Genomic DNA, 15,377 nt, shown 5'->3' with positions numbered 1-15,377 from the left:
AAATATACTGACATGAAATGATATATTAGGTAGAAAAAAAATAAGCTTACAAAATAGTACATATTTATAAGATTCCTTTTTCTTTTTTTTAAGGGAGCACGTGTGTGTGAGCATGTGTGTGTAAGCACAGAAAAAGGTCTGAAAGGTTATTCATCAAAATGACAACCGTGGTTACCTCTGGGCAGTAGGATTACAAGTAATCCTTATTTTCTTCTTTATGCTTTTATGTATTTTCTGAATTTCTAAAGTAAGCATGACATAATTTTATAAATGAAATAAAGATATTTTTAAAAATGAGCCATCAGCTGAAACAAAAAGTTCAGGCTTATCTCATTTTTGCTAGATGAAGTCTACAGTAACAAGGGTCCTTAATCCTACACAATGCTACATTAAGAGACACTTGCAAGTACCTCTGTCCCAAGCTATACTTGAACTTATCCCAATAAAGAATGTTTCAGGGTTCTACATATCATTTGTGAAAAATCTGCCATGGACCCATAAGGTGTTAACTGAGAGAACGCAGAAATAGATGTTCACGCATTTGTCACTTAAAGCAACTAAGTAATTTTAAAAGGTGGGGGAGTTTCACTGATAATATTAGTTGCCTATGGGATGGGGAACTGGGTGGCAGTTCCTGAATGGAACAAGGGTGGCAAACAAAATTTTCTCTACACAGCCATTTGGTATCTTTTATATTTTGAGTGCTGTGAATCTACTTCCTACTTTAAAAATAAATAAAACTTAAAAAACAAAACAGAAACATCTATAAAGACTCCATGAATGCCCATGACTTACTCAAAATCTAAAAAGTTATTCTTAAGGTGTCTACTAGTGCTGAGGTCAAATTAACATTAAAAATTTTAGTCTGTTCAGGTCAAAATAGTTGAAGGCCTGGGGGAAGGGCCACAGAGCGAGGAGACGGTGAAGATGGGGGGAGCAAATACAATGTAATTTATTAATAGTGGAATTTGGTTTTATACTTGTAGGCAAGTAAAGAATTCCAACACTTCCTCTATATTTATATTACATTATGCTATGTTCTTGGATTTTTTTGCTTATGGGAAATAGCAAAATGTCAACCATTGTTTCTATTAAAGGTCTTTAATGATACTGCATTTTAGACCTGTAATGAAACATGGTGCTCACTGCAGTTTGTAATGCATCTCATTAAATACATTAATAACATGCATTTCACTAAAAGGTCAACTTATTATGGCTGAAGTTTGGCTTTCCTTTTAATCACTTCATTTAAAGCGATAGAGCAAACTCTGGAAAAGATCGTACAGTGCGCCTGTTACAGAAATGCTCTCTCAATTCTCTCATCCATTAATATCAGTTATGCTTATTAAGAAATCACTGTTAATGTTTGTATGTGAAATAATAGTATTGTAATTTTTTTAAGAAACTCTTTTAGAGTTACATGCTGATTTATTGATAAAATGATAGAATACCTAGTATTTGCTTCAAACTAATCCAGAAATAGGGGGAGAGTTAGTATATAGATGAAATAAGATTGGTCAGGAATTGATGATTGCTTAGCTCGTAATGGTATGTGGGTTCACTGCGCAATTCTCCACGCTTTGGTACAAGTTTGATATATCTCATAATAATTTTTAAATAAGTCATGCTGAGGTTTCCTTAAGTAACTTGCCTTCTTCCTTATACACTGCTGCCAGCAACATAAAAGACCTGCCTCCTAATACTGCAGAACTGCAGAAAAACAGAGAGGAAAAGGTAATCTCTTCAGAGAAACAGTCTTGCCCACTGAAAAATCCCTTAATTTTGCTAAGGTTACTTTGTGACTTACCACTTATGCAACTCTTAAAATACCAAAAAATGTCTTTGAAACTACCTAACGCTTCCAGAGCTGTAATTACCAACACGTAACACCAAGGTGATCGGGGACTAAGTGCGTGTGTGTTGGGGAAGGAAGGAGATAACCTGTTTAGTCTCAGAAAAGTAGAGTTGAGGGTGCTGAAGTAAGAATGGCATGCAGCTCAGGAGTTTACTGTGGCTAAAATCTGCTGTGCTAGAGGCTACCATTACTACGTAAGAGTAAACGGCAACGCCAAGGACAGAATACATCAAGAAAACCCAACCTGAGAACAGGTTCCTGCACACGATGAAATGGGCATTGAGAGAATAAAACAAGAGTCTGAGGTGAGAAGAAATCAGAAAGGCAGGAGAACCCAAACAGCATTCGTAGTGTCACTAAAGCCAAAGGGAAGTATTTCAAGGAAAAGTTGAATGCTTCAAGGAGGCAGTGGCTGGGTTTGGTGACAAGGAAATCTCTGGTTATCTTTCTGTAGTCATGAGACAAGGGCTGAATTATAAGCATTACAGAAGAATGTAGCACTACACTTTCCAGAGCAAATGGATAAGTTATGTAGGAGGTTTGAATTCTAATAAAAAGTCAAAAAACACTGAAGACAGTGGGGATGATGGTTATTACACTGATATTATTACACTGATGCATATTACACTGATAACCATCATTCACATGGCTGTTCATTACCAAACACCACCTTCAGCAGAAAAATACCCACACCTAACAGTTGTGGGGTGCAATGTGCCAGACACTGTGCTAACGCTTTCCGTTGATCATGCCCATTAATTCTCACGACCGTACCATCACCATTTTACTGCGAAGTTAAGGAATCTTGCCAAGGTCACAGTTAATCCATTGCTGAGATGGAATCTAAAGCTAGGCAGTCTAACTTTAACTCCTAGAAGGCCAAGCAAACTGACAGGCGATTTAATTAAAGACAGTAAGTTCCAGTGCCTATTGTGGGGTCAGTACAAATTCAGCCTATGTTCCACACCAGCTATACAGCACAGTTTATGGTGCATCCAAAGTAATGTAGCCCAGAAATTTTTCTTAAACTGTTTCTCAACACAGGGAGGTACACAACGTATTATGTCATACTGTCATAAGAAGATTGAAAATAAACAAAAAAAAAGCTACCCCGGGGTGCCTGGCTGGCTTAGTCCATAGAGCATGCAACTTTTGATTTTGGGGTCATCAGTTTCGAGCCCCACCTTGGGTGTAGAGATGACTTAAAAAATAAAATCTTAAGAACAAAAATTAGCCACCCTTCAGATGTGCAGAAATACTAGTATTAGATAATACTAGTATTTTCACTCTCCTATCTTAGAATATATGTGACACCAAACAAATGTTCCTTTCTTCTTCCTCCTCCACTGCAACCCACCCTGTCAGATTCATAGACATCTGTCACATTAACTGGAATTCACCAATGAGGCAAAGAGGCAATTTGGTTAAGTACAAAAAAAGGCAGATTAAGATCAGAATAGTTACAGGGGTGCTTGGGTGGCTCAGTCAGTTGAGTGTGTCCAACTTCAGCTCAGGTCATGATCTCACAGTTCATGAGTTAGAGCCTCACATCGGGCTCGCTGCTGTCAATGCGAAGCCTGCTTTGGATCCTCTGTCCCCTCTCCGTACCTGGCCCCGACCTTCCTCCACACCCTCTCTCTCAAAAATAAACAAACATTAAAAAAATTCATAATGGGGCGCCTGGGTGGCTCAGTCGGTTAAGCGTCCGACTTCGGCTCAGGTCACAATCTCATGGTCCGTGAGTTCGAGCCCCGCGTCGGGCTCTGTGCTGACAGCTCAGAGCCTGGAGCCTGCTTCAGATTCTGTGTCTCCCTCTCTCTCTCTGTTCCTTCCCCGTTCATGCTCTGTCTCTCTCTGTCTCAAAAATAAATAAACATTAAAAAAAAATTCATAATAGTTGCAAAATAAAAGTTAAATAATATTAAAGTAGTTAAAGGAACTAAACTGGTACCCAAGAATATGTCCACCTGACACTAACTAACCCTTAAAATATCAATATTTTAAGATAAATCAAAAAAAAAAGGGAAAGGCTCAAGCAAGAAGAGTAACAAGTTACAAAATGGGAAAGGTCTCCTCACCAAACACTTCAAACATTTAACCTAGAGCAATTAGGTCCCATCCCAAAGCATACCAGAAATTAGGGTACCAAGGCATTAAAAATAGTAGAGAAATGGGGCACTCGGCTGGCTTAGTCAGCAGAACATACAACTCTTGATCTTGGGATCATGAGTTCGAGTCCATGCGGGGTGGAGAGTTTACTTCAAAAAAAAAAAAAAATTAAAAGAAAATAGCAGATACGTAATCCAAAAATCTCACAAATTTTGAAAACTGCCAGCCTATCTTTTATTTAAGGGAGGTAGAGGTAAAAGGTGAGTTTGCAGGGTTCCTGACTTCAAGTACGACAGGACATCTAAAAGCTAGACCCTAGGAAAAAATTCCTAATTAAAGCGGGTATTTTGGGGTGCCTGGCTGGCTCAGTCAGTAGAACGTGCAACTCTTAATCTTCGGGTCGTCAGCTTGAGCTCCATGTGTGGCACAGAGTTCACTTTAAAAAAAAAAAACCAGGTAGGGGTGGCTGGGTGGCTCACTCAGTTGAGCGTCTGACTCTTGATTTCAGCTCAGGTCATAATGTCATGGTTCATGGGCTCGAGCCCCACACTGGGCTCTGCACTAACAGCACAAAGCCTTCCTGGGATTCTCTTACTCCTTCTCTTTCTCTTCCCCTGACTGCCCCAAAATAAATAAATAAACAACAACAACAACAACAACAACAACAACAACAACAACAAGCAAGTATTCTCTCATAAGAAAGCTTTGCAGAACCCCCTACCCTAAAAATCCTACATATTTACTTCGAAGTTTGAGGTGATCCTATCTGGAATCAGATGTCCTTCTCGGGTCCCTTCCAACTCTAATCCATGATACTATAAAAATAAGTTGCTTTTTTTTTTAAATTTTTTAAAAAATGTTTATTTTTGAGAGAGAGACAGACGAGAGAGAGAGAGAGAGAGAGAGAGAGAGAGAGAGAGAGAGAGAGAATATGAGCGGGTGAGAAGCAGAGAGAGAGGGAGACACAGAATCTGAAGCAGGCTCCAGGCTCTGAGCTGTCAGCACATAGCTGGATGCGTGGCTTGAACTCATGAACCACCGAGATCATGACCTGAGCCGGAGTCAGCACTTAACCAACTGAGCCACCAGGGGCCTCTAAAAAGAAGTTTTAAAGAGCAAATGAAAACACTTAAGTCTCAACATGCAGATAAGGAATAGCAATTCCAATCCAACCACAGTGCACTCGGCCCAAATCGCCCTCTGCCCCCATCCTTTAGGGCCCTTGGGCACATAGCACACAGACCACAGGAGGCAGTGTGGTGCAGAAGGGAGACTTCTAGACCATAAGGCAGGAAAGCTGGAGTTTGGTCTGCTGTGCATGAACAAGTGCTATAATCTGGGCCCTGGTTTTCTCACTTGTAAAATCAGGGGCCTGAGAACCAAGTAATTTCTAAATTCCTCTTCCATAATTCTCAGGCTTTATAGCTCAGCACTTCTCTCCCAAAATTTTTCCTCCCTCTGCAGTCATCACCTTTCCTCACTCTGTGTAACCCAAAGGGAGACATAAATAAGACCATCTTAGCATGTTTTCTAGAAACCTTCTAACAAAGGCATCTTTTTTTAAAAATATATTTTATCTATTTTGAGAGAAAGAAAGCACACAGGAGGGGGAGAAAGACTGGGAGAGAGAGAGAGAGAGAGAGAGAGAGAGAGAGAGAGAGAATCCCAAGTGGGCTCCACACCATCAGCATGGAGCCCCATGTGGGGCTTGAACTCATGAACCGTGAGATCATGACCTGAGCTGAAATCAAGAGTAAGACGTTTAACCAACTGAACCACCCAGGCACCCCAAGAAAGGCATCTCTTAAGCACATGATACAACCACTTTTAATGAACTGGGATCAGCCATCCCTTATCTCTTGTTCTATACCTGTGGGTTTGCACATAGTGTTCTCTGAGCATTAAAGAAGTAACTCAGAAAGCCAAAGGCAAGTGGGGGAGGGAAGTGAGGGCAGGTAAGAGAAAAGTGGAATTGGCATCACTTAGAACTCAAACCATTTCAGTCAAAACTGTCTTTGTTTAATAAGAGTTATAATGTTTTTTTTTTTTTTTTTAAGGTAAAAACTAGGGGCCTGGGTGGCTTAGTTGGTTAAGCATCCAGCTCTTGATTTCAGTTCAGGTAAAGCTCTCACAAATCAGGAGATCGGTTCGTGAGAGCCATCTCTTGAGCCCGAAGATGGGCTCTGCACTGACAGCGTGGAAACTGCTTGAGATTCTCTCTCTGCCCCTCCCTTGCTTGCGCAGGGCACCCAAGGGCTGTCTCTCTCTGCCCCCCTCTCAAAATAAATACATAACCTTAAAAAAAAAAAGTTAAAAAACTACTCTGTACTATATTATCACTAAAACCAAATACTCTCTTCTTCAATTCTGTGGTGCTGCAAATACAGTCCCAGTGTATCCCAATGTATCCCAGTGGTTCTAAAGTATCTCCATATGCCATAAATATTCTTACTATTTTTTAGGGCGCTGGCAAATTCTGGGCCACCTTTGTCCCTGAAAATAGGGAAAACATCTGGTTGAGGAAGCTGATTGGTAGTCAACAGAGCTTTTTGAAGCTTGATCCTTCCTTCCAAGAGCTGGTCCCACAGAGCTGAGAAAGAGAAAAGAATATCATTCGTTACAAAAATCTTCCCAGTGGGACAGATAGGGAGAGACAAGAAATCACACGAGTCTCTGCAAAGCACAGCTTTATCACAGCTTCATGCCATGAAAATACCCTCCGTTACAGGAAAAAAACTCAGTATCTTGGAAGCAAATATTTGCTACGAGAGAGGGGTAGGCTGAAGCCCAAAGAGAGGAGAAAACTGTTTTCCCCTCAGTATTCCACAGCCGCCAAAGTATGAGAACAGAACCAGCTAAGCGGCTCAATGTAGAAAAGGCTGGCTACGCACAGAAGAATGGGGCTTTAGGCCCCTAGGTAGGTGGGGCACAAATTAATTGGAAGGACACAAGAGAAAAGGAAGAGCCAAAACAAACAAAAACACAAACAGGAGATCAAATGCAGACACTGTGAAAAATAAGCCACCAGCAAACCATGTACAAACCTATCTGGTTCTTCACAGCTCTTCCTTTCTCCACTTCCTCGGAAACTCTGACACTGGAGAAGTTCATCACTACTCCGTCATCTTCACTATTCCTGCCTTCAGCCCTGTCTTCCTCTCTCTCATTTGTGGAGTCTTCCTCCCCGTCCCCTTCTTCCATACCAGGCTCCTCCTCTTCATCTTCCTCCTCCTCCTCGCTGCTACCAAGGTCATCCATTCCCTTGGTGAATTTTTCAAAGTCACTGATGCTCTGGACACTAAAACCCGGTGTGTTCTCAGAGCAGCTTTTGATCCTCTTCTTCCAGGCCAGACTACTGTCCCTGTCATCACCACACTCCTCTTCCTCAGCAGCACTCGTGGCATCCTCATCAGATCCCTCCAGACCCAGCCCCTCTGAGCCTCCATCTCCAGACTCATCCTCATCAGATATTATTTCCTTGTCTGAACAAGAGCAGAAAGAAGAAAAAAAAAAAAAACACCCAAAAAAACAGATGTTACTTTGAGACAAATATTAGGCCACACCTTTCATTTCAAGTAAAGGACTGCAGCATCCATCAAAAAAATAAAATGTATGGTTGTACTCAATTCAAATATATATTATACATCTACTACCTATAAGAGGCTAAGGGAAAAGCAAAGATGAACAAAACGTAGGTCCTACCCTAACAAAAGGTTCTAGTGGGAAAGACAGACCCATCAAAGACAGACAAGAACTGACAAAGTTTTGATAACCCAGAGGAGGGAGAAATTTTAACTGTGGGGCAAGGTCTGGACCTTGAAGAATGGTAAGATTTCAAATAAGGGAATTAACAGTTTTCCCAAACCTATATCTGAAATATAATTTATCATTAACTAACCCCAATGTACAATCTCTCTCACACCAGTACACCCTATTTATTACTTACTTAAGCACCTATTATCAGCCAGGTGTACATAAAAGCTAAGGAATGACAAATACAACGTAACACCTGTGGGGTGTCACAGTCTGGTAAGAGTGGTAGATATGTTTGACAATATTCATATCACTATTATCATTACAGCATCATCCGTACACAGTGTATTGGAGGTGAGTGAGGGGATGGGTAAAACAGATGATGGGGATTAAGGAGTGGACTTGTGATGAGCACCAGGTGTTACATGTCTTGAGTCACTAAATTGTGTACCTGAAACTAATATCACACTATCTGTTAACTAAATGGAATTTATTTTTTATTTAAAAAGTCTTTTTTCAGTGCGTATCTTATTTTATTTCATTTTAATCCAAGTTAGTTAATATATAGTGTAATGACTATTTCAGGAATATAATTTAGTCATTCATCACCTAACTAAATGGAATTTAAATAAAAATTAAAAAAAAATCCTAGTGCCATTAGTACACAGTGTATGGAAGAGGATCCAACTAACATGCTTGGAAGGATAAGGAATAGCTTCATGTACAGGAGATACTATAATTTTATTCATTAAGCATAAGTAACAGCTGATGTGATAGGTCTTCAGTACTTCTTTAAAAAAAACTACATATAGGGGCACCTGGGTGGCTCAGTTGGTTAGGCGCCTGACTTTGGCTCAGTCATGACCTCACGGTCATGGGGTTGAGCCCCACATTGGGCTCTGTGCTGACAGCTCAGAGTTGGGAGCCTGCTTCAGATTCTGTGTCTCACTCTCTCTCTCTCTGCCCCTTCCCCGCTCGTACTCTGTCTCTCTCTCAAAAATTAAACATTTAAAAAAATAAAATAAATTAAAAAAAAGAAATTAATCCTTTAAATTCTTTAAATGTATGCCATTTCTCAGATTAAGGAATATTCACAGAGTAGCAGTTAAGAGTCAGACTTGGAGCCAGACTACCTTATGTGAGTCCTGGCTCTTCCACTTACTAGCTCTATGACCTTGAGCAAGTTACACAACCAATCTGTCCCTCAATTTCCTTACCTTTAAAATGGGGATACAGGGCGCCTAGGTGGCTCAGTCAGTTAAGCGTCCGACCTCAGCTCAGGTCATGATCTCATGATTCGTTGAGTTCGAGCCTTGTATCGGGCTCTGTGCTGACAGCTCTGAGCCTGGAGGCTGCATCACATTCTGTGTCTCCCTCTCTCTCTGCCCCTCTCAACTTGTGCCCCCCTCTCTCTCAAAAACAAACTTAAAAAAAAATAAATAAAATGGGGACAAATACTAGCAACTTCATAAGTTATTGAGAGTATCAAATGAGATGATACATGTAATGATAACAGTAACAACATCTTTTGAAAACTGTGTTCTAGTCTCTTAGAACTTAAAGAGCTACCACAATGCCTGACACATGGTGAAGCCCAATAAGTATTATAATATTTGTCTCACAATTGGCCCCTCTATCAGTCTCTAGGCAAAGAATGTGAAATGGGCTTACCAGGAGCCCCCAGAACCATAACGGGTAATCATCCATTATCCAACTAATCATGGATATCATGACCTGAATGATAGTTTTTTTTATATCATCTGTGCATTCTCAGCCTGGCACCTCTAACCTCTCTAAAGGGGGGGAAAAATGGCATCCACTAAGTAACCACCATATCCAGCCCCTTCTTCCATTGAGAAACTTACAACGCTAATGCTTTAAAACTAGAAGCTGATGGGGCACCTGGCTGGCTCAGTTAGAAGAGCATGCAACTCTTAATCTTGGGGTTGAGAGTTCAAGTCTCATGTTGGATGTAGAGATTACATTTTAAAAATTTCATAAAAAGAAATAATAAAAAATAAAACTATAAGCTCATGTCCTCACATCCTCCTAAGGCCCTTGCAGGCGAGAGGGAAGGATATTATTATTTTTACAATGGCAAAAAATGAGTTTCACAAACTAGTATTGAATTATATAGTGACCCAATGCAAGACTCGAAAAACCAAAGGAAAAGGGTCAAAATCCATGAGTAGCATGCTCATCAGACGCAATTCTTTCTCAACACATAGCCCTGTCCAATATCCATTATCTTTTCTTTCCATTTTATGGTGAACCATTAACCTAAACATAAGGATTATATAAACTTAATAGCTTTGAGCTTTAGAATCCTTAGGAACTGAAATTAACTACCTCTTAAGGTCCTTTCTAATGCCAAATCCATGGTCTCTCCTAAGACAGTAAGTGGGGGCACACACACAGACTAATCATCCAAAACAAAAACAAAGACAAAACCCCGCAACTTTAACCCTAAAATATTAGGAAAGAAAGAGAAAGCAACATGCAAATACGTCTACTCACCAGATGAACCTGGCAGTGTCTGCTCCCAGGGGTCTTCCTTCCAAGCTTTTCTAGAGGTAGTCTTGCCAGAATACCTTTTGTCTGTGTCCAAGAGGGAGGCTGATGCCAATTTTCTAATGCTACCCACTGCCAGAAAATCACCTTCCCCATCTTCCCCTTCATCAAACCTGTCAATCACTCTGGCAGCAGTGGCTGTAGGGGAGGGGTTGGGGGGAGAGTAATCAGTATCTCCAGGTTAGAAGGAACTTTAAGAGTAACCCTGTTCAACCCTTTCAACTCACACTCTACAAAATCCCCACCAACTTCCAGGAACAGGAAACTCATTACCTCTCAAGATAGACCACAGTCTTACTGCTGTTCTTGAACAGAAAGTTGACCTCTGCGCCTACTAGTTGGACATATTTCTATGCCTTGGATTATAAAAACTAGCCTAACTCCTCTTCCATTTGTGACAGTCGCTCAAATATTTAAGTCAGCCATCTATCCTCACTCCATCCCATCCCTAAGGGAGTCTGCTTATCCTGGCTCAACAGCCCTAACTTCTTCAACTGATATTCCTAAAACACGGTCCAGCACTCACATTTATCCTTCCTTATTCTTCCTTCCTCACACTTCTCTGATTCAAGTCTAAAGCAGGATTACTCCCAACTAGACCTTGAACATCAGCTTACAGAACAGCCGTCCCATTCGTCAGCCCCTGAGCAAATGTCTTGAGGCCTAGGGAGGCTTAAACAGCCCCATGGAATCCCACTGCTTCCTTCAATCTCCTAGTAAGTTCCTAGGGGCAGGCCGACTTAAAAAACGGTGAGACTTCCTTCTCATTTCTAACTTAATACCGGTAAGCGCATCCTGAAAAGATAACTTCCAACCAACTACCAGACCCCCTGTTCCCTGCTACAGCCCTCCAAGTCCCTGGGATGCTCCAGCCACCCGAGCACCAAGTCTGGAGTGCGGCTCAGAAGGAAGCCGAAGTCCTCCTCCTGAGCCCGGCCAACCCTCCCGGGAGGCCGTTTTCCTCTACGCCAGGATGAGCCGAGTAGGCCAGGCGGCGAGGCCTGGCTGCCGGCCTCTCTCGCGCCGCCCGGGTCTGCCCGAGGCTGGACCCACCGCTCCGCACATGGCTTTTCCCCAGTCAGGCCTCACCCTCCTCCGGGTCGGCCTCAGGATCCGCCTCGCGCGGGCGCGGGTTCAACAATTGTTCCAGCTGCAGCGCCAGGGGCTGCGGCCCCGCCATCGTCACCAGGTCTCGCTCTGCGCCGTGCCCGTCAACGTGCAGCCCCAGCCCTGGCCCCGGCCCGGACGCTCTCTCCCCGCCGGGCCCTGTTGCCCAGAGACTACTCCCCCGAACAGCCAGGGACCGCAGACAACCCCGCTCTCGCTCGGGGCCGGCCACTTCCGGGAGGCGCGCGCGAGGGGGCGGGGCCTGCGCGTCACTACAGGCGTTGCTAGGAAGAAGGCGGAAGCGCGCGGAAGGCTGAAGGGATTGTCGCCATCCCGGCGCGCGTGCGCGTGCGCCGAAGGGGTGTGTGAGGTGGTCCGGGAGCGCGCCAGGGCACGTGGCCGCCGTTGGCGCTGAACCGACGTTGCTTTGCGCGCGACCCTTGTCCCCTCGTATAAAATATGCTTCAAGATTTGTCCGAGATTCGCTTAGAAATAAAGTGTGGTGTAGCCATGGCCTATCTATGGTGGCTGTTATGAAAAGAGGAGGGAGTAAATAAAGGGTAAGCACTTCCAGCCTCAGGTGCGCTTTCGGGCACTGGGACCAAAATAGGTTTGACATTTAGCAGTTTAACAGTCTGGAGGAGTCTGGGGCCGGGCACACGCCTCTGACCCTGCGGTGGTCGGGATTTAAGAATCCTACGTCAGCGATGTGCATGTGTAAGTGTACGGCGGACTGTTGGCGTCCTTATTCACAGGAATAATTAGAAATAGCCATGGTTGTGCCTAAATAAAGATCGTTCTGTAGTTTCTCCAAGTAGCCTTGTCTTAGGGAAAAGGGGGGTGATGGTGGCGATTACTCTATTGCATACCCTCATTATTGATATCTGTTCAAAGGTGAGAATATACTCAGACACTTGAAACTGGTGCACAAATGCAGAAAAACTCATGTCTACTGTATGAGAGGCACAGGTAGACTCAAAATATAGAGACTTAATAGGATCAATTTAATTACACCCAGCCACACGGAAAGATGCTATCCCTTTATATTCTTTCTTCATGAAGCATTCCCTAACTGCCCGCTGTGTGGCAGGCACTGCTAGATGAGATACAAAGATGAGCAAGTTAAATTCTCTCCTGACAGTGATCAGCCCCCCCCCCCCAAGGGGGGCGGCGGGGGCGGGGGGGGGGCAGACAAACTTGTAAACAGAACTGGCAATAAGGGATAAGGGTGAGTACAAAGTGGTCTGTTCCTTCCAGTATCTGTTTGAGGTCACCTGTAGAAACCTTGAACAACCCCCCTCAAACAGAAACTGCATCAAAAGAGTCAAGAAAAGAGACGTTAAGGGTGCCAGAGCAGTTGGATCCCACAGCTGACAGCCTGGGAACCCTCAGCTCACCAGTGTTTCCTGTGGAATTTAAGGGAAGTGAGGGTCCCTGACTTTCACAGTCTTAATATGCCCTCAAGGTCAAGAGCAATGAGAGACCCATCCCTTTAGTGTGGCTTGTTTCATGTCCCCTTCCCAGGTGGCTGCAGAGGGGAAGGAGAACCAGTCTTAGGGCAGATTCCTTCAGACTTGAAAGAATGCCAACCTAGGACAGGAGCACCTAGGTAGGGGACTCAGGCAAAAGCAAACTGCTTTTTACCAGCAGCAAGAAAATTCAGGCTAGAAAACAGCTCCCCCGCCCTCCCCCCCTTATTTTGTTAACATATTCTCCGTAATTGCAGCCTGGTGCCTGCTGTCTGGAGCCTCCAAAGCAAAAGCATGCCCCTCAGGCTGCAACAGGGAGCCATTGCCCTGGGCTTCAAAAGACAAAAATGTATCTCTCCACATTTAGGAAGCTACTTCCCCCAATCCTCTTCTGTTCCTATTTTGAACAATAGTGCTTAGAATCCTTGCCTTCAGGGTAAAGAAAAGGGAGAGAAGGGGGAAGGGGAAACAAGACAGGTCAGAGACCACCTCTAAGCTGTCGTGCAAACAAGACACACTGGTGGCTGGCTCTGGGCAGAAAACGCCCTAGTCCTGCTTGTCTATACTCTCCCTTCACTGTCCTGGTCTCCTCTGACTTGGGAAGCCTTTGGAGGAAGGAATCAAGACTACGCTACTCCAGTCACACACATCCCAGGGTCCCCCAAATGCTTCTGCTTTCTTACCCCATACTGAGGGGAGAGAGGGAAAGAAAGAGGAAAGAATTCTAGGACTTAAGATGCAGCCGAGAGACGTTGAGACCTGGGGCTGGAGAGCATCCTCCTGAATGCTCTCTCTAGGGGGCCCTCCCTGCCTGCGTTCCAGTATCTAGAGAAATGAGGAGGGATTTTCCTGATGGGAACGGATCTGGAGATGGAGGGTGGACTACAAGAGAGGATACTTCAAAGACTATGCCTCCTAGAAGAAACTTAAGCCTCTAACTGCTCTGGGCGTGAGAGCTGATGTGAAGATCAGAAGGATGGGAATGACCGGGAGCACTCTCCCCAAAGAACAGTCTTCTCCAGAGGCAGTCAGAGGGTCTCCCCATTCACAGTGCTGCTGCCTAAGGGCTGCAAAGTGACAGAGAGATGTAGGGATAGCAGAAGATGGGCAGGAGTGACATTGGATTGCCCCCCACCACTGTCCCAATCAATTCCTATGACCAGGAGTTTCAAGAGGTTAGGGAAACCAGGTTCTTACCTGCCTCTCTTCTCAGATGCCATCAATCTCCAGGTCCCAGGTCCCTACCAATGCCTGTCCTGGTCTCCAGGAATAGTTTCCCTTCACTTTGTACAGCCCTAAAGCAGTCCCCAGTCTCCTTCAGCCTGGAGAAGTTGGTGGGTGAGCTTTGGCTCCCCAGCCCAGGGCAGATGGTAGCTTCCTGAGGCTGGAGCCCTGAGGGCAGATGGCCAGAGGCACAGAGGTTGCAGCTTTAAGATGGCTGCAGGGAGAAAGCAAACTGCCAAGCCCAACTAGAGAGGAGACTGCCCTCCTAGGAGGGAGGGGACCACCTTGTTGCTCCTCTGTGGCCCTTGAGCCTCTCCTGGGAGCCCCCAGCTGGGCTGCCTGGGAGTGGTGCAGCGCTTCTCTGCAGCTTAGGGCCAGAGGTGGGCATTGCTGCTCTGATGGGAAGGAGAATAGTCCCTGATATCTCTAGACCTCCTCCTCTCAGGTGGCTCCAAATTTGACTACTAAGCTTTGCCACCTGTTCAGGTACTTATTAGGGTTCAGTATCCAGAGCCAAGAGGGAAAGACTGCCCTGCTGCCACCGAGTGAGAGAGAGGAAATGAGTCCACACTGAGCGCCCAACTCAAAACGCTTCTTAACAAGTACCCGATTCCACAATAAAGCTGCTAAATAATTCAGCAGCCTTGATAGGAGAATGCAGCTTCCCATGAGCATGAGCGTACGTTCAGTTAAATGAATGTCTTTAAAGGGGGTGGCCATAATGAATAAGTTGGCTGTGATTTAATGTATATAAACGCTAAAAGGGCAAAAACAGCTGACCCAGTGATTGGATACAAAGCAGATAAAGAAATGTGCTGCATGCAGAGGCTAGGAGTTTCAAAAGTCTCCCCATATTTCATAAATTTGGATTTTTGAAAGAATACTGTCAGGTTCCTTGCTGACAGTCCTCCCATTAGATAAGCCGTCATATGGATGCAGTAAAATATTGCTTATTTTAAAGGCTTCTCTGCAGGAAAGATACACTTGGTTGTGTTTTAACAAAATATGAAAATGACAACGGAAATTATGTGCCATTTAACGTAAAACCTTTGATTTTTAAAACGAAATAAATAACCCAGACTGAAATCTAGGTGATATAGAAATGAAATTCTGGAACTCAAATAGCATCTAATATTAAAAACACACACGTATTTCATAGTAGATAAATATTTAAATTCCTTCCATGTTTAATGAAGGCTTGGGAGGGATTGAAGTACTTTTCAGAACCTATTGGCAACTCCCAGGTAAAATTTGATTTCTTTATTGGTTATTTTTGCTCATCTTTCAGA

General features: G+C 43.8%; 1 protein-coding gene across 5 annotated transcripts in view; it reads right to left on the bottom strand.

Moving 5' to 3' along the window:
* The window catches only part of AATF (apoptosis antagonizing transcription factor), a 103,984-nt gene extending 92,345 nt beyond the window's left edge, over nucleotides 1-11,639 (bottom strand). For all 5 annotated transcript variants that reach the window (XR_007459165.1, XR_007459166.1, XM_049636537.1 and 2 more), the window contains exons 1-4: nucleotides 11,378-11,639; nucleotides 10,235-10,426; nucleotides 7,009-7,446; nucleotides 6,417-6,554 (exon numbers count right to left, since the gene is read on the bottom strand). Coding sequence is in view for 3 of the 5 variants with exons in the window: in XM_049636537.1 (XP_049492494.1) it covers nucleotides 6,417-6,554; nucleotides 7,009-7,446; nucleotides 10,235-10,426; nucleotides 11,378-11,468 (859 nt within the window). In the remaining 2 variants the exon portion in view is untranslated. The remainder of the gene's footprint in view (nucleotides 1-6,416; nucleotides 6,555-7,008; nucleotides 7,447-10,234; nucleotides 10,427-11,377) is intronic.
* Nucleotides 11,640-15,377: the final 3,738 nt, after the last annotated feature.

The sequence above is a fragment of the Panthera uncia genome, chromosome E1, assembly GCF_023721935.1.
Source record: "Panthera uncia isolate 11264 chromosome E1, Puncia_PCG_1.0, whole genome shotgun sequence".
Classification (NCBI taxonomy): domain Eukaryota; kingdom Metazoa; phylum Chordata; class Mammalia; order Carnivora; family Felidae; genus Panthera; species Panthera uncia.
Note: the sequence above shows the minus strand (reverse complement) of the source record. Positions and strands in the feature narration are given on the sequence as shown.